The following is a 19,748-nucleotide window of genomic DNA, read 5'->3' as shown; positions in this document are numbered from 1 at the left end:
TAGACCGCTATTAAATGGACTTGGAAAAATTCCGCATTTTTAGGTATAACTTGTCTGGAATGTTTTTACGTTTGGGGAGCGTGCCAGGTGCCCTTGACCTGGATTGGCCACTGTCGGTGACAGGATGCTGGGCTAGATGGACCTTTGGTCTTTCCCAGTATGGCACTACTTATGTACTTATGTACTAACTTAAAGAATATTCTAAGTTATGGATATATTTCTGGCATTTGGGCACAAGCATTTACACCAGGGTTGGGCTTAAGTGCTTGTGCTTAATCGCATATGTGCATATGTACCCAGCTATGTTAGTATTCTATACAGAAAAGCAGGTGCCTAATTTCCCTTATAGAATAGGTTCCAAATAGACATTCTCTAGTCTATTCCAGTCTTTTACTATGTGAAGACTGTGGTTCTATTAGTAACACTTTCTTGTATTGTTAGATTTTAAGCCATTAGGTGATGACCTTTGAATACACCTTCTGGGCATGTATTTTTATTTCATTTTAATTTTTATCTCCGTTTGTATATAATTTTAATAGTTTTTTGGTTCTAGTCTGTGGTTAAGGTTTTGATTATCATAGTTGTTATGTGTCTTTTTATGATTTATACTGATTTGGTTTTTATGTGTTTATTAACAGTTTATACTGCCCCTGACGCTGCCCTTGAAACATGGCCGTGTTGGGCTTTTAATTATTTGTGTATTTATTTTTTATATGTGGTGAATAAATTTGGACCCTTTTACATCTCTTTCATATCATCGATCTGCTGTTTTTTTTCTCCTACCTCCTACACAGTAATGCATGGCTTCTAAAGGACAAAGCTCAGACATGGGTTGAGTTCCACAAAATGTCTATTTCGCTTACATAGCTTCTAGTAACCTTAACCAGCATTTGATTCAGAGGCTTTTCTAAGACCAGATTTATATTTATAGGAGTAAAATGTTTTATGGGAGCAAAATGTTTTAATGTGTCTTGAGAAACTATGACAGCAGCAGTCAAACTAGAGCTTGTGGTAACTGGTACTCATTAACCTGGGGCTGCGACTGTCCAGTGGTATATGCCTAATTACAACCTAACCAGAACGTTCACTTTAATTCCATACTCCCTGATTGGTTGTAATACAGGGTTTTAATTCTCTAGACATGCCCTGTTTCACACGCTCACAGGATAATTCCTTTGAATACATGTCTGACTTACTCTTCTCATAAAGTAGTAAATTTTGTTTTAAGGCTGAGAATAGTATGAAAACTGTGTTTGTTATGAAAAAATCTAAGGGGGCTGATATTTATGTATGTATTATATAAAGATCATCATCATAGGAGGAAAAAATAGATATGAACATGGCAGACTTTACCTGAAAGCACACAAAGCAGATATTCTATTGTGAGGGGTGCCAGGATGGAGGGAGGGGAGCAGACTTAAATTCTCCAGATGTAGATCAAGGTATAATGGTATATAAGACTTCTTGCAAGGGGCATTTCTGAAGCAAATGAGAAGGTCTAGCATGTGAAAAGTAATACTGGACAGGGTCTATAAATGGAGGCATCAGCAATGAAGTTATAGAAGGGGACAATGTGGAGACCAGTAATCCCCATAGAGGGGCTGATGCCGAAAAGCTACATATTAAGGCTCTGCACTAAAGCTCAGTGCAGGGTTTCCTAATGTATGCATAAAAGGGAAGGGGGACTTGACATACTGCCTTTCTGAGGTTTTTGCAACTACATTCAAAGTGGTTTACATATATTCAGGTACTTATTTTGTACCAGGGGCAATGGAGGGTTAAGTGACTTGCCCAGAGTCATGAGGAGCTGCAGTGGGAATTGAACTCAGTTCCCCAGGATCAAAGTCCACTGCACTAACCACTAGGTTACTCCTCCACTCGAAAAAATGCTCTCCAGTGCTGTATGCAAATTGAGTGCAAATGATCTCTGAGCAAACCAGGTGTGCTAATGTGAGAGAGCAGACTAGATGCATGCACACAACAGTTGTATCAGCACCGGAGTTGCATGCGCCTATGTCAGCATGTGTACTAAAATGTGCATACAATTTTGCAGAATTGTTATTTATTTGCAGGCTAGCATTCCAGCAGTCCAGCATATCTTTGTTCCTCCCTCAGTTTTTCCTTTACAAGGAAGTCAGAAAAAAAAATTTGAAGTCCTGTATGCTTGCTGATAAAGACAAAAACCAGGCACAAAACCCTCACTAACATTGACCTTTTACCAGGGGCGTAGCCAGACTTCGGCAGGAGGGGGGTCCAGAGCCCTAGGTGAGGGGGCACATTTTAGCCCCCCCGGTGCCATTTTTAACCCCCCCTGCCATTTTGACCTCCCCACTGCCACCACCACATTTGACCCCACCCAGCGCCAACCCTTTCGACCCCCTCTTCCCGCTGCCGCCAACCCTCCCCCGCCGTCAGGTACCTTTGCTGGCAGGGGTCCCCAACCCCCACCAGCTGAAGTCCTGTTGTTCAGCGCGGCTGCATTGCTGATCTGCAAGGGCAGGCTTCTGTTTCTGTGAGTCTGACGTCAGACTCACAGAAACAGAAGCCTGCCCTTGCAGATCAGCAACGCAGCCGCGCCGGACAAGAGGACTTCGGCTGGTGGGGGTTGGGGACCCCCGCCAGCAAAGGTAACCGATGGCAGCGGGGGAGGGTTGGCGACGGGGGGGGGCAGGGCCAAATCTATAGGGGCCCATGCCCCGTGGCCCCACGTAGCTACACCCCTGCCTTTTACTACTACTTAGGGCTTGCGTTAAAATCCCAGTGTTAGAGAACCCTGCACTCGGCCTTTGGGTCTTCTGCACACTTCTCTGCTTCATCACTGAATATGTAATATCTTCATTACCACAGGATGTAAATGTGTTGCACGCCAATGTCGACCTGAGGTTTTGCACACAGTTACCTCAGGTGCAGAGCTCCTTTCTACATTGTGCATCCAGAAAATTGTGCTAAAGTCAACCTAAGCTGTGTGCAGAGTCTAGCACTCTTTGTGGTGAATTCTATATATGGCACCAAAAAAATCGGTGTCAAAAAAAGTGCTATTCTATAAATCACTCTTAAAGTTAAGCATGGTTCATAGAATAGCACTTAAGTGCAGGGGTTACATATAAATTTAGGCGCTGCCATTTGTACCAACGAAAACATGGTGCAAATTCTCATGCCTAAAATTGCGCACATAGCCCCCATATTCTATAATTACGCATGTAATTGAAAGCCACACCCCTGATCTGCCCTGAAATGCCCATGACTCTCCAATTTCTGTGCCCCCTTTTTTGAGCCACGCATAAAATTCTGCATCTAAATTTACACGTGTAAATGCCAATTAAATAATTTTAGTGCCAGTAATTGCTTGTTATAAAGCAAATTATTGGCACTAATTGGCTCGTTATTCAATTACATTGCACGCATAATACAGAGCCTTCCATGCTCACAGGCTGCTCATCACGATTAAGCATTGGAGCCGACTATGTGGGTGCTGTGGGTGCTTGAGCACCCCCAGTATTGAGAAAATTCCTTGTATCTGTCCAGGGAAGGCTTATTTCCATTGGGCTTAGCACCCCCATTAATTTTGAAAAGTTGGCTCCTGTGCGATTAAGTATTGACTTCCTTCTGTGCAGAGTTCCAGAACTATGCTGAGTTGCTTTTGCAACCATCCCCTGTGCAAATCTTGAGTGGAGCTTTCACTGCACAGATGTGGTCACATTCTATTACGTAACAGTTCCAGCCGTCTTCTGCAGTGTTTTACACGTCCAGTCCTGGAGTACCCCTTACCATTTAGGTTTTCAGGATATCCATACTGAATATGCATGAAGTTGATTTGCATACACTGCCTACATTATATGCAGATCTCTTTCATGTATATTCCTTGTGGATACCCTGAAAACTTGATATCCTGGAAACACTACCGCGCAATCATTTCTACCTCGAAAGGTGCAGTCCTTGGATGACATCATTCCTTCCTGCTTAGCATCTCACTAGTGCACTTGTCACACAAGTATGGTGGAGAAACTGCCACTTTATCCTTTCTTTCAGGTCATGCTAAAACAACTATAGCAAAGATTCCTCTAAGGGAGTACTTCCTTTCCAGTTCTGATGCGACTAAAGTTTGTTTGGACATGGTACAATGTTTCTTTGAAAGTCCTCAGATATGATGTTTCTAAAATATCTTTCTTCATTTCATCTTCATCTTTCATTGCCTTATTATACATTTTAAGGTTAAGTTTGATCATTCTTACCTTGATATTTGTCCAAGACCGAGCTCATTGTCTTTCCACCAAAACCCACTTCTCCTCTTCCCCCGCTTTCTATCTCCGTTGATAACACCCTCATCCTCCCCGTCTCATCTGCCCGCAACCTCGGAGTCATCTTTGACTCCTCCCTCTCCTTCTCTGCGCATATCCAGCAGATAGCCAAGACCTGTCGCTTCTTCCTCTTTAATATCAGCAAAATTCGCCCTTTCCTCTCTGAACACACCACCCGAACTCTCGTCCACGCTCTCATTACCTCTCGCCTTGACTACTGCAACTTACTGCTCACCGGCCTCCCACTTAGCCATCTATCCCCCCTTCAATCTGTTCAGAACTCTGCCGCACGTCTTATATTCCGCCAGAACCGATATACTCATATCACCCCTCTCCTCAGGTCACTTCACTGGCTTCCAATCAGATACCGCATTCAGTTCAAGCTCCTCCTTCTTACCTACAAATGCACCCAGTCTGCTGCCCCTCGCTACCTCTCTACCCTCATCTCCCCTTACGTTCCCGCCCGAAACCTCCGCTCACAAGACAAATCCCTCCTCTCAGTGCCCTTCTCCACCACCGCCAACTCCAGGCTCTGCTCATTCTGCCTCGCCTCACCCTATGCTTGGAACAACCTTCCTGAGCCCTTACGCCAAGCCCCCTCCCTACCCATATTCAAGTCTTTGCTGAAAGCCCACCTCTTCAGTGCTGCTTTCGGCACCTAACTCTTACCTTTCAGGAAATCCAGACTGCCCAACTTGACTGCCCCTATCGGACTGACTGTTCATTTGTCCTTTAGATTGTAAGCTCTTTGAGCAGGGATTGTCTTTCTATGTTAAATTGTACAGCGCTGCGTAACCCTAGCAGCACTTTAGAAATGTCAAGTAGTAGTCGTAGTAGTAGTATTTGGGCTTCATATGTTGTTCACTTGCACATTATTAGCATTTTCCTATTAACCTGTTAAGTGTTTCATGAGGGTGATAACCTATGCTCCACTTATTTTATGTTACAATATATCCACTGCATCTAAATATGGTCAACTTAATGTAAGTACATTTATGTAGTATTTAAACAAATTATTTAGACCACAAGGAAATAAGATACAAGTATGTGTCTCAGAACCTTGTTATTTTTTGGCTATACTGGGTGCTTATATATTATTCTTCTTGTCCGTCTTCAAGCAGTAATTACACTCACATCAGTACATAAGCATATGGTATGTAAACAAACTCCCAAATCAAAAGAAGGAATATGGCTTCCCACCTTCTGTCAGAAGCCACTGCTCAGCAAAAAAATCCTCCATATTATACATTGTGTATAGGTTCTCATTTGTATTCTGTTATGAAATCTTTGTAACCGTTCGTCTTTTTCTATCCTAATAGATTTGGCAGTCCATTTGCAAAGAGAATAACAAACTGGCTGACATCTTGGACATAAATATGTCATGAATGACCAGAAATTCCTCTCAGCTCCAAAGCCAAGTCTCAACACTTCAGACTACTTCAGCTCTACTGAAGTCTGCCTTAGTTAATATAATCTGCAAAGCGACTGTTTGGTCATATCTTTATTTCCACTGCCCATTATTGGTTTGAGCCAAGCTTCATCTTAGCGCAGGGTCTTTAGTCAACTTGTGCTGGTCAATCTGTCCTTATCATCTAACAACTTTCGCACTGGTTTGTGAGGGCTGTTCCTTGGACTAAGGCAATTTATTGCCAAGCATCCCTAAGGAGTGGAGGAGTGGACTAGTGGTTAAAGCACTGGTCTTGACATCCAGGGGTGGCTGTTTTAAATCCCACTGCTGCGCTTTGTGATCTTGGGCAAGTCACTTAACCTTTCACTGCCTCAGGTGCAAGCTTAGATTGTGAGCCCTCAGGGAAATACCCAGTATACCTGAACGTAACTCAATTTGAGCTACTACTGAAAAAGGTGTGAGCAAAATCCAAACAAATAAATAAACATATTGACAGAAAAAGTGATATTGTTTACTTGTCACATGCAAGAATTGACAATTCACATAATCTCTCCTTCCTCCCTGAGAGGCATCTTACCGTTTTGAGGTTCGAAATTAACCTAGGAGCTAAGGTTACTGTTGTGCATGGGAAGGGTGTCGCATGCTCAGATTGTTACACTAAAGTTCTGAGCTTTAGGAGAGCAGTTCCATTGAATGACATGTTGTACTTGTGCACCTTATCGATCCTGCTGTCTACAGAAAACATCTCTTACAGGTATGCAACATTACTATTTCAACAAGGCGGTGGCCGTAGCTAGAAGGTTGCTAGGCTGTATAGAGAGAGGTGTGACCAGCAGAAGAAAGGAAGTGTTGATGCCCCTGTATAAGTCGCTGGTGAGGCCCCACCTGGAGTATTGTGTTCAGTTTTGGAGGCTGTATCTTGCTAAGGATGTAAAAAGAATAGAAGCGGTGCAAAGAAAATCTATGAGAATGGTATGGGATTTGCATTACAAGACATATGAGGAGAGACTTGCTGACCTGAACATGTATACCCTGGAGGAACTGGAGGAAAGGAGAAACAGGGGTGATATTGTAAATATAGAGAAGAAAAGAAGCCTTTACCTTTGTCCCCCCCCCCCTTTCCTGGGAAGGGGGCATCTTGCAGAGAGCAGGGAGACACAGAGGGCAAGCTGAGAGCCAGCACAACTCTGCCACCTTTTAGTTAAAATGTTTAGAGTGTTTAAAATGCTCCAGCACTGTTGTACAAAGAACTCAGATGTCCATGGCTGCTAGATGTGTGTTTATAAAGTTTCAATGGTTTGTAACTGTGAGAGAAGGGCAGACTTGTTACAAATCTCCCGATTGGCTGTCTGAGAGCACAGTACAAGGCTCCTGATTTGCTGTTTGAGAACTGAAAGTAGAGGAGGGGACAGAGTGAGAGTCAGCCAATAGGAGCCAGGATCTGCTAAGGGGCATGAATTTGGACCAATGAGGTGGCAGGAGGCAGTCTGATCCTTAGATTGGCGTAAATTTCAAGCCAATCCAGGGGACAGAGAGGTGGGACAAAGAAGTTTTACAGTGCAGAGGCTGCCTGGGAAGAAGAAGGCAATCGAGGCTACAGACAATGGAAGCTACAAGCATGGTCTGAGGGAAGAATGTGCTGCAAGCTGGGACAGAAGCAGGGCATGCTCAAATAAGAAGAGGCAGCTGCAGGCTGGAATTCACAGATGAAGAAAGAGAGAGATGGTGAGTGTGGCCGGGCATTGAAGCAGACAGAAACAGAAGAAAGGGGGGCTGAGGTGAGCTGAGCAGAAGATTTGCTGTTACAGTAGTCACAGGGACGTGCTGGGAGCAGTGCATAGCTGGATAGAACCCCAGAGGAATCCACCCAGGGCAATCCGCGTGTGTGTATGTCTGTCTGCCCAGAGAGCAGAGGAGAAAGCCAGCCATGTGACTGTCCTGTAAACAAGAGGCTTATCCGGAGAGAGAAGAGGCCCCACAAGGAGGGGGACAGAGAGACCCCTACCCCCTGCATTGAGTGCCCAGATTAAAAAAAAGGAACTGTTTCTTTGAATGCCTGCCTCAGGAAAATCCAGACAGAAGCTTGCTGGTTTGAGCGTCCACAAAGAGAAAGAAAGGGGCATCCCCCTGCACTGAGTGGCCAGACTAAAAGTGAACACTGTGGTTTTTTTTTGTTTATGCCTGCCTCCGGGGATCCAGACAAAAGCCTGCCTTGGGGAACAGCTGCCATGCCTAAGCCTTGAGTCCTGCGAGTGCATGCCTCTAGGGGAGTTAGTGTAGCCGTCCATCAGTGAGATTTGGGGTGGTTGTATAGCAGAACAAAACAAAAGGGGTCATGCTTTGGGCGGTTGAGATAGGAATTTTCCTGGCTTATGTTTTTATTTTGAATTTAGTTAGTCCACCAGTTCCACAGAAAGTCAAGGTTTTCCTTTTTTTTGAGTTTTTTTGAGTCAGAGTAGTAGGTATCGGGAGTCCCTGAATCAGCGAGCTGACATCACCAGCCGAGGAGACGTGGAAGTGAAGAAGACTAAGATACTCAACGCAAGAAAGCAGCGATGCTAGCGAAGACTTTAATATACTGGTAATGAAATTGTGTGCACACAAATTGAAAACTATATATATCAGATCTGAGTACACTAATTAGTGCTGTGTACATGTGTGGGATGTTTTGGGTTACTGCAGATGTGGAGTTGGGGTCTTAATAGATGTGATCCTTGATAACTGTGATTCTTGGTGACTGTGATTGTAGTTTTAAAATTGTTATTGCCTTTATTTCCTTTGTAACTTATCTCAAAGCATTTAACATCTTGCACTAATTTTATTTAATACCATCAACCTGTAAAAATTGGTACCAACATTTAAGAAACATAACCAACAAGTGTTTCTATTTACTTTACCCTCTATTCATTTTACCCTTTAATAAAACCTTTAATATTTTTTTCTTGCTAAATCCCTTGGTTGTGTGGAGTTTATTTGGGAACCCTATTTAAAACTGTGACACTCATATATTTATTTCTTCAATTATTCAAATTTACCTGCTCCACGACTAGGGGGTTTACAATATGATACAGACATTCAATATTTGAAAGGTATTAATACGCAAACAAACCTTTTCCGGAGATGGGAAGGCGGTAGAACTAAAGGACATGAAATGAGATTGAAGGGGGGCAGACTCAAAAAAAATGTCAGGAAGTATTTTTTCACGGAGAGAGTGGTGGATGCTTGGAATGCCCTCCCGTGGGAAGTGGTGGAGATGAAAATGGTAACAGCAGTGGCATAGGAGGGGGGGCGGTGGGCCGGTCCACCCCGGGTGCACGCCGCTGGGGGGGTGTCGGCTCCACTTGTTCCCTGCTCCCTCTGCCCCGGAACAGGTTACTTCCTGTTCCGGGGCAGAGAGAGCAGGGAACCAGAGGAGCCAACGCAGCTCCCAGCGACGTGCACTCGGGGTGGATCGGCGTTCCCGCCCACCCCCCACTTTCGTATGGCAGTAAGAATGCGCTCCAGGGGGATGCGCCGTGCTGCACCCAGGAGGGGGGTGCGCAGCGGCGACCTGCCTTGGGTGTCAGCCGCCCTCGCTACGGCACTGGGTAACAGAATTCAAAAATGCGTGGGATAAACCTAAAGGAATCCTGTTTAGAAGGAAGGGATCCTCAGAAGTTTAGCGGAGATTGGGTGGCAGAGCAGGTGGTGGGGGGCGGGGCTGGTGGTTGGGAGGTGGGGCTAGTGCTGGGCAGACTTCTATGGTCTGTGCCATGAGGATGGCAGATACTAATCAAGGCCAGGTATAACAAAAGGTAGCACATATGAGTTTATTTTGTTGGGCAGACTGGATGGACCATGCAGGTCTTTCTCTGCCGTCATCTACTATATTATTATCCTGCTTATTTTCGAAGAAGAAGGGCGCCCATCTTCCGACACAAATCGGGAGATGGGCGTCCTTCTCCTAAGGTTGCCCAAATCGGCATAATCCAAAGCCGATTTTGGGCATCCTCAACTGCTTTCTGTCGCAGGTGTGTCGGCAGTGTACCGAAGGCGGGACGGGGGCGTGGTTAACACTTGGGCGTTTTTGGCCGATAATGGAAAAAAGAAGGGCGTCCCTGATGAGCATTTGGCCGAATTTTCTTGGTCCCTTTGTTTCACGACCAAGCCTCAAAAAGGTGCCCGAACTGACCAGATGACCACCGGAGGGAATCGGGGATGACCTCGCCTTACTCCCCCAGTGGTCACCAACCCCCTCCCACCCAAAAAAAAAATTAAAATACATTTTTTCCAGCCTCTATGCCAGCCTCAAATGTCATATCCAGCTCCATGACAGCAGTATGCAGGACCCTGGAGCAGTTTTTAGTGGGTGCAGTGCACTTCAGACAGGCGGACCCAGGCCCATCCCCCCCCACCTATTACACTTGTGGTGGTAAATGGGAGCCCTCCAAAACCCACCCGAAACCCACTGTACCCACATGTAGGTACCCCCCTTCATCCCTAAGGGCTATGGTAGTGGTGTACAGTTGTGGGTAGTGGGTTTTGGGGGGGGGGTTGGGGTTCAGCACACAAGGTAAGGGAGCTATGTACCTGGGAACAATTTATGAAGTCCACTGCAGTGCCCCCTAGGGTGCTCGGTTGGTGTCCTGGCATGTGAGGGGGACCAGTGCACTACAAATCCTGGCTCCTCCCACGACCAAATGGCTTGGATTTGGCTGGTTTTGAGATGGCCGGCTTCGATTTCCATTATCCATTCTCTGAGTCCGGCGATCTCAACATTTAGGCCGACCATCTCTAAGGTTGACCTAAATGTTGAGATTTGGCCGGCCCCGACCGTATTATCAAAATGAAAGATGGCCGCCCATCTTGTTCGATAATATGGTTGGCTCCACCCCTTCCCGGGGCCATCCCCGGAGATGGGCGCCCTTAGAGATGGGCGCCCCCGTTTGATTATGCCCCTCCATGTTACTATAGGTATAATTCAATATACAGTATAAGGATGTCAGGGACAAGATCATACACCTGCACAAGGCTGGAATGGGCTACAAAACCATCAGTAAGACCTGGGCGGAAGGAGACAACTGTTGGTGCCATAGTAAGAAATGGAAGAAGTACAAAATGACTGTCAATCGACAAAGATCTGGGGCTCCACGCAAAATCTCACCTCGTGGGGTATCCTTGATCATGAGGAAGGTTAGAATCAGCCTACAACTACAAGGGGGGACTTGTCAATGATCTAAGGCAGCTGGGACCACTGTCACAACGAAAACCATTGGTAACACATTACGACATAAACGGATTGCAATCCTGCAGTGCCCGCAAGGTCCCCCTGCTCCGGAAGGCACATGTGACGTCCCGTCTGAAGTTTGCCAGTGAACACCTGGATGATGCCGAGAAGAGTGATTGGGAGAAGGTACTGTTGGTCAGATGAGACAAAAATTGATCTCTTTGGCATGAACTCAGCTCGCCGTGTTTGGAGGGAAGAGAAATGCTGCCTATGACCCAAAGAACACCGTCCCCACTGTCAAGCATGGAGGTGGAAATGTTATGTTTTGGGGGTGTTTCTCTGCTAAGGGCACAGGACTACTTCACCGCTGTCAATGGGAGAATGGATGGGGCCATGTACCGTACAATTCTGAGTGACAACCTCCTTCCTCCGCCAGGGCCTTAAAAATGGGTCGTGGCTGGGTCTTCCAGCACGACATGACCCAAAACATACAGCCAAGGCAACAAAGGAGTGGCTCATGAAGAAGCACATTAGGGGTCATGGAGTGGCCTAGCCAGTCACCAGACCTTAATCCCATTGAAACTTATGGGAGGGAGCTGAAGCTGCGAGTTGCCAAGCGACAGCCCAGAACTCTTAATGATTTAGAGATGATCTGCAAAGAGGAGTGGACCATAATTCCTCCTGACATGTGTGCAAACCTCATCATCAACTACAGAAGACGTCTGACCGCTGTGCTTGCCAACAAGGGTTTTGCCACCAAGTATTAGGCTTGGCAAATGGGTGAGTTCTTTCCTGATATGTACAAATCTAAATTGGAGTATTTACTTCAAGACAGTGGTTCTCAAATGTGCATACTATATCATGCAAATCTCTCTTAGGAATATTCATTGTGGGTATCCTGAAAACCAGGTTTGGGAACCATTGCCCCAAGAAGTATAAATTATCATGGGGGTAATTTTCAAACTTTCTGCATCAGGATAAAGTTTGCTGATACTTTTAGCCTGTGGACTTTATACCAATTTTCAAATAGAATGTACTATATATGCATACACTCTCTTTGAAACTTTCAAAGTATCTGAGAATGTTTGCACTTACTTTTTGTGCAGACAGATTTACTTTGGAAAACAAATGTACGTAGGCTTCAAAACATGGTTTCTGTATCTGGCTTTCTGATCTGCTCAAAAGATTTCTCCAGGAATAGCTCCATCAAATGTAGCTCACTATACATGTATTTTGGAAGAACACGCTTATTTCACCTGCATTGATGAAGGGCAGTTTTCAGACAGCCAATTTATGGGCATAGAAGGCTTTTTTTCTGAAATAAGTGGCCTTAAAATTGACTTGAGTTCTAGATTAAAATGTTTTGCCTGCTTTTAGAATGTGTAGTTCCTATCCAGGGAGTTTGCCACATAAGAAAGACTGAAATCTTGGGTGGGTGGGGGGGGGGGGGGGGGGGAGGGAGGACAAAGAAATTCTAGGTTTTATGGCTTTAAAATTTTCTCTTTTTAATTGCCATACAATCATACTCACTTTAGTATGTGATTTGTTTCTCCTCATATTTCAGGCACATTTAGGGGTCCTTTTACTAAGGTGCGCTGAAAAATAGCCTGCGGTAGTGTAGGCGCATGGTTTGGGCCCGCGCAGATCCATTTTTTAGTGCGCCTGCAAAAAACGCCTTTTAAAAATTTTTGATGAAAATGGACGTACTGCAAAATCAAAATTGGCTTGTGTCCATTTTGGGTCTGAGACCTTACCGCCAGCCATTGACCTAGCGGTAAAGACTCATGCGGTAACCAGGCGGTAATGACCTACGCGCATCAAATGCCACTTGGCGCGTGTCCGATACTCGCATCCAAAAATAAAAATCATTTTCAGATGCATGTATTGGACACATACCAAAAATGAAATTACCACAAGAGCCACGCGGTAGCTGGGCGGTAACTCCATTTTGACGCGTGTTGGGCGTGTGTAGATGCTTTTGCGGCTTAGTAAAAGGGCCCCTTAAAGAGGGAAAAGTATCTGTCTGCTTGATATTGTGACCTCTTGTTTGTGTCAAAGAGAGATTGCTTGTATGTAAGAGGTTTGTATTTTGCTGCTGTTTTATAAGGGCTGAAGAGATAAAAGGGAACACAGCTGCTCCTTTACAGGTATGCATTGCTCTCCACTCAGAGAAGCGGCAGATCTTCTTTTAGAAATGCATTGCCACAGTCTATTGATGTTCTTTTTACAAGAAGAATAAAAGGATCCTGGGAAATATATTGTCTTAGGTTCAATTGCCAAAGCAAACACCAAAGAAAGAAAGAAAGAAAGAAAGAGGTTAATAATAGATCTGGGAGCACAGAGGCAATGCTATGGGATGTGCAGCATTTTTTACTCTTATTCAGTGCATATTGGAGCCAGTGTAATTAGCTGTGCATTAGAAAATTAAGCAGCCTAATGTACTTACTCCATGCTTCTAATTTCAGATGTAATGAAAGGCTGTCTTTAATAAATGAGAAAATCAAATTAAACAAATTATTGTAATAACCCAAGCGTTAGGACTCTAAGACACCACAACATTCAAGCACACCTAAAAAGTGGAGAAAAAAACCTCAGTTGAAGCACCCAGTCGACCACAATTATAAGGCATGGGCTCGGCTCAGCATCACAGGGAAAAACCTTCCCATCATACGGGGTGCACAAAATGACTTTTAAAATGTCAAAAAGAGTCATAAACGCAGGGTTAAGATCACAGGAAAGATATTGGCTTGTGATTGATGGAAGTGATGAGTATCATATCACTATTTGCCTAAACCAGGACAGTGTTTGATAAATGTCTTGAATGTTGTGGTGTTGTGGAGGGGCATTTTCGAAAGAAACGTCCAAGTTGGGATTTGGACGTCTTTGTAAAACGTCCAAATCCGGGGACGGGGGAAAAACCGTATTTTCGAAAAAAGATGGACGTCCATCTTTCGTTTCAAAAATACCAGGGACGTCCTTGAATTTGGATGTCCTTAGACATGGACGTCTTTGACTTTCGTCGATTTTCGAAACCAAAGACGCCAATGTCTAAAATATCCAAATGCAAGCCATTTCGACATGGGAGAAGCCAACATTTGTAGTGCACTGGTCCCCCTGACATGCCAGGACACCAACTGGGCACCATAGGGGGCACTGCAGTGGACTTCAGAAATTGCTCCCAGGTACATAGCTCCCTTACCGTGTGTGCTGAGCCCCCCCAACCCCCCCAAAACCCACTACCCCCAACTGTACAACACTACCATAGCCCTTACAGGTGAAAGGGGGCACCTAGATGTGGGTACAGTAGGTTTGTGGTGGGTTTTGGAGGGCTCGCTGTTTCCTCCACAAACATAACAGGTAGGCGGGGTATGGGCCTGGGTCTGCCTGTCTGAAGTGCACTGCACCCACTAAAACTGCTCCAGGGACCTGCATGCGCTGACATGGACCTGAGTATGACATTTTAGGCTGGCATGAAATATTTTTAAAGATGTTTTTTGAGGATGGGAGGGAGTTAGTGACCACTGGGGGAGTAACGGGAGGTCATCCCCGATTCCCTCCAGTGGTCATCTGGTCATTTCTGGCACCTTTTTGTGCCTTAGTCGTAAAAAAACACGTCCGGGTGAAAACGTCCAAGTTTTACTTTAGGACGTCCCTGTTTTTTTTTATTATGGCTCAAAGAAGTCCAAGTGTTAGGCACTCCCAAGTCCCGCCTTCACCACTTCTCTGACACGCCCCCTTGAAATTTGGAAGTCTTTGTGACGGACTTCAGTTAGAGACGTCCAAAATCGAGTTTCGATTATACCGATTTGGATGTCTCTGGGAGATGGACGTCCATCTCTTTCGAAAATGAGCCTGTTAGAGTCCTAACGCTTGGGTTATTACAATAATTTGTTTGATTTTCTTCTCTTTAATAAATGTCATGTCAGCTTTCTGTACAGTTACCACTTAGGTTTCTAAAGTCCAAACACTGTTCTACTACTTTCAACTTATTATCATGCTTCTCTAATTTTTGCATAGTTAACCTTGAGGACCGAGAAATTTGAGAAATAATGGGCCCTTTTACTCAGCCGCATAGGCACTTACGTGCACCCAATGCACATCAATTTTGAGTTACCGCCCGGCTACCGCGTGGCCCTTGCAGTAATTTCATTTTTGACATGCGTTCGCTATGTGCGCTGGAAAGTAATTTTTATTTTCTGGCGTGCGGCAGAAACCGGGCGGTATTCGTCATTCTACGCATGCAGACGATTACCGCACGGTTAACACGTGAGACCTTACCGCTAAGTCAATGGCTGGCGGTAAGGACTTAGACCCAAAATGGACACGCACCGTCCATTTTCGAGAACAATGAAAAATAAAAATAAACAAAAATTTAAAAAAAGGCCTTTTTTACAGGTGCACTGAAAAATGGATCTGCGTGTGCCAAAAAACACGCGCCCACACTAGCGCAGCCCATTTTTCAGCGCACATTAGTAAAAGGGACCCTAGATGACTTAAGAAATACTTTGATTCTCAATACAGAGTCCCAGACTCACCTTGTATCTCGCCTCTTCAATTGTGTTGGGATTCTTATTAAAGAAAGTCTTTCTTTACATCTGAAATTAGAAGCATGGAGTAAGAACATTAGGCAGCTTAATTTTCTCCAGACTCTGTTGTCTGCACTCAATATTCTGTGGAACATGTATTTGAAGGATATACTGAAGTTTGTGAAACCTTATAATATATTGATATCTAAATCGTACTGCCTATCAGCTGGGAAAAGGAATGAGTTGGAGGAGGTTGGGCATTTCATCAGACAGTCTGGATCTTATGGACTTTTTAGAATTTTCTCACAAAGACCAGGGGACAATCAATGAAATTACATGGAAATACTTTCAAAACAAACAGGAGGAAATATTTTTTCACTCAAAGAATAATTAAGTTCTGGAACTCGTTGCTGGATGATGTGGTAATGACGTTAGCGTATCTGGGTTTAAAAAAAGGTTTGGCCAAGTTCCTGAAAGAAAAGTCCATAGTCTGTTATTGAGCTGGGGGAAGCCACTGCTTGTCCTGGGATTGGTAGCATGGAATGTTTCTACTAATTGGGTTTCTGCCAGGTACTTGTGTCCTGGATTAGCCACTGTTGGAAGCAGGATACTGGGCTAGATGGACCACTGGATCTGATCCAGAATGGCTATTCTTATGCTCTCACAACAATATAGCTAATAGAACCACTCTGGTTGTTATATTGAATTCAGAAAATGATAAGTCTTTTTATTGTTTAAAATTTATTTTAAGGAAGTTTCTTTTTGTAGTCAGAATGTAGCCATGGGGTCCTTTTACTAAGGTGCGCTGAAAAATGTTTTGCGGTAGTGTAGGCGTGGGTTTTGGGTGCACACAGAATCATTTTCAGCGCACCTGTAAAAAAGGCCTCTTTTTTTTCTCCCTGAAAATAGACGGAGAAACTTTTTCTTCACCCAACGCGTAATTAAACTCTGGAATTCTTTGCCGGAGAACGTGGTGAAGGCGGTTAGCTTGGCAGAGTTTAAAAAGGGGTTAGACGGTTTCCTAAAGGACAAGTCCATAAACTGCTACTAAATGGACTTGGGAAAAATCCACAATTCCAGGAATAACATGCATAGAATGTTTGTACGTTTGGGAAACTTGCCAGGTGCTCTTGACCTGGATTGGCCGCTGTCGTGGATAGGATGCTGGGCTCGATGGACCCTTGGTCTTTTCCCAGTGTGGCATTACTTATGTACTTATGAGACATCTACTTGGGAAACACAGAAAGAAGGTAGCCTCAATTGCTACCACCTTTGGTTGGAGCTGTAAAACTGTTCCCTTCTCATTTATGCTGCCCAAGCTACATCAGAGAAAACGATAACTTTATACCCACGTAAGGAGAAGTAGAGGCTGACCAAAAAATAAAACATTCCACAGTAACCTTGTCTTTTTCATCCAGAAATGTGATGATCAGCGTGGCTCTAGAGGAGATCAGATCATTAGAATTCTCAAGGAAATCATTTGAGACTTGAGACCTCTTTTCTCTATATACTTGTTCCCTTGGTGCTCTGATCTCCTCCAATGTTTTTCAATACCATCTTTATGTTGATGACTCCAGATCTATTCTCTACACCTGAAATTTCCCAGGAATCCAGGTCCAAGTCTTTGCCTGCTTGCCTGAAATTGCTGTCCTGTTGTTCTACCACTGAGCTTCTTATCTTTCTCCTAAATCCACCTCTCCTCTTTCCCCATTCTGTATTTCTGTGGATAGCACTCTCATCCTCTCTGACTTGTCAGTTCATAACCCTGGGGTCATATTTGACTCCTCTCTCTCTTTCTCTACATATATCCAACAGACCGCTGAACCTGTCCTTTCCTTCTTTATAACATCACCAAAGTTCATCCTTTTGTTTCCAAACACATTGTCAAAACTCTTATCGACAAGGCTATTGTTTACTGCTTAAACTAGTGCAACCTACCCTTCAGAGGTCTACACTTCAATCTATTCAGAATTCTGCTGCATGGCTTGTCTTTTGACAATGTTGCTATACTCCCATAATCCTTCTTCTCAAGTTACTTCATTGGCTCTCTATGCATTTCTTTATACAGTTCAAACTCCTCTTACTGACTTACAAGTGCATTCATTCTGCAGCTCCTCAGTATTTCTTCTCTCTCCCTACACCCCTTCCTGTGAACTTAGTTCATCAAGTAAGTCACTTTTATCTGTGCCCTTCTCCATCAACAATTCCAGACTCAGTTCCTTGCACCTTGCTGCGCCGTTCCCTTGGAAAAGACTTCCCGAGTCAGTATATCATACTCTATCTCTAGTCCTTTTCAAATCCAGGCCAAAAGCCCATCTTTTAGAGGCTGCTTGAAGCTCCCTAATCTCTTATTTGTCCTGTTTGACTGTCTTGAATAGATTGTAAGCTCTGTCAAGCAGGGACTGTCTCTAACATGCTGCGTATGTTTAGTAGCACTATAGAAATGATAGGAGGTAGTAGTAGTAGTAGTAGCAGTAGTGATGAAAAATATGTCACATATTTTTCTCCATTGCTGGATTTCCATTTTTTTTAAAATGCAGCTCTCAGAAATTCCCATAGACATTGCTCAGTATGATCCAGCAGCGTATGTGACTTGAATGTTTAATTTCTTTGCTATAGATCTTCGTCCTTTGGATATCTTGTCAGAGGGGGTTCCTTCCAGTGGAGCACAGCATGGGATACGAATGGTCCAGGTTCAGGGGGCTCGTGGATTTCTTTTCTCCACATCTGTTCGCCCACCCAGTTTCCCATCATCTCAGCTTTTCATTAACTGTGGTCTCTTTCCGGAAGAATTTTCCATTGTCGTTACCTTGAAAGTTACCAGCATTCCACCTAAGGTACTGTAAACACTTTTACTATTTAATACAAAGTGCCACTGCCCAGATGTTTGTGTTCTGTAGTGCACAGCTGGCTGAACAAAGAATGCTACACTTTCATTAATGCATTCTCTCATACCTCCAGCATACTGTTATCTTGTAGCAGTGGCCTATGCCAAAGAAAGATATGATACACAAAAGCAAACACAGGATTACTGAAGCTCTAAAGTCTGCATGCTAATTCGAGCCTCCATGATAAGCCACAACAACCCAGACACTTCCTGCAGTCTTTGAAATCCTCTGTGCCACAGTGTAAGGACTAGAACCTTGCATATTATTATTATTATTATGTTTGTTTATACTGTAAATTGTTTTAGCCTTCTCCTGCAAGAACATCCTCTTTACTGTTTTTAATCTGGCTTTCATCAGGGAGTCATTCTGTGTTGTCTGTGTAATGTTTCATATGTGCAGAACTAAAAAGCTTTTTAATTAAAGCAGTATGAAGGTAATTTTATAACAGGGTGCTTTGGTTAATTGGACAGAACACATAGGTGTTTAAGGGGTCCTTTTACTAGGGTGCATTAAGTGCTAAGCAGCCCATAGGTACTGAATGGGCTGCATGGCATTTAGCATGTGCTAAATCCGTTAGTGCACATTAGCAAAAGTACCTCCATGTGTCTTTATTAAACACTAGCATAAATCCTGCATATATCACACTTAGATTGAAGGCAGGGACCTTGTACACAGGTACAATAGATGCATAAATCTTGTCTCTGCCTACACCCTGCTCAAAGTTCACCACTAAGCATTCCTACTGCACAAGCTCACACTGTTTGTACTTTTAAGCATGTTTTAATTTTTCAAGTGCGCATTTACACAAGTAAATCAGTGTTTTATACATATAGCTAGTTTATAAAATTAACATCTAATCATGCAAAGCCATAAATTTATTATGTGTTTTGGTGACATGATGCACCATGAGAACAAAAGCTGAGGTCATGATCTGAATCAGCTAAAAGGGTCCGGAGTTTCTACATTGTTGGAACCCCAACATTTTTCCAAATAACTCAAAAACATCCTACTGCAGCAGAAACTTCTGCCTGAAAGTTGAGACATTTCTCAGCAGTATACATTGCAACTGGATGGAGCTCCTGCGCATCGAGTTTGCAAAACAGTTGAACCCTTAATTAATGAAACTCCATAATTCATTGAGCCAACAGCTCAGTAGCATCGGAGACTTCATGAATGTGTCAAGGATGAAGGAGGACATTTTGAACACAAATAATTTAACTAAGAAAAAAATTATACTAATGTATTTTCAAAGGTCATATTAAGGGGTTTTTTAAACTAAGGTGCGCTAATGGATTTAATGCATGCTAATGATTAGTGTGCGCTGAATGATAGGAAGCCCATTATGTTCCTATGAGCGTCTTATCATTTCGCATGCCTAATTATTAGCATGTGCTAAATAAATCTGTTACTGCACCTTAGTAA

General features: G+C 43.8%; 1 protein-coding gene across 1 annotated transcript in view; it reads left to right on the top strand.

The window, feature by feature from the left end:
- Positions 1-19,748, top strand: part of TSPEAR (thrombospondin type laminin G domain and EAR repeats) — a 149,991-nt gene that overhangs the window by 36,500 nt on the left and 93,743 nt on the right. The window contains exon 2 of the mRNA XM_030209633.1: positions 18,058-18,275. Coding sequence (XP_030065493.1) covers positions 18,058-18,275 — 218 coding nt within the window. The remainder of the gene's footprint in view (positions 1-18,057; positions 18,276-19,748) is intronic.

Source organism: Microcaecilia unicolor, chromosome 7 (assembly GCF_901765095.1).
Source record: "Microcaecilia unicolor chromosome 7, aMicUni1.1, whole genome shotgun sequence".
In the NCBI taxonomy this organism is placed as follows: Eukaryota; Metazoa; Chordata; class Amphibia; order Gymnophiona; family Siphonopidae; genus Microcaecilia; species Microcaecilia unicolor.
This window is presented reverse-complemented; position numbering and strand designations above follow the sequence as displayed.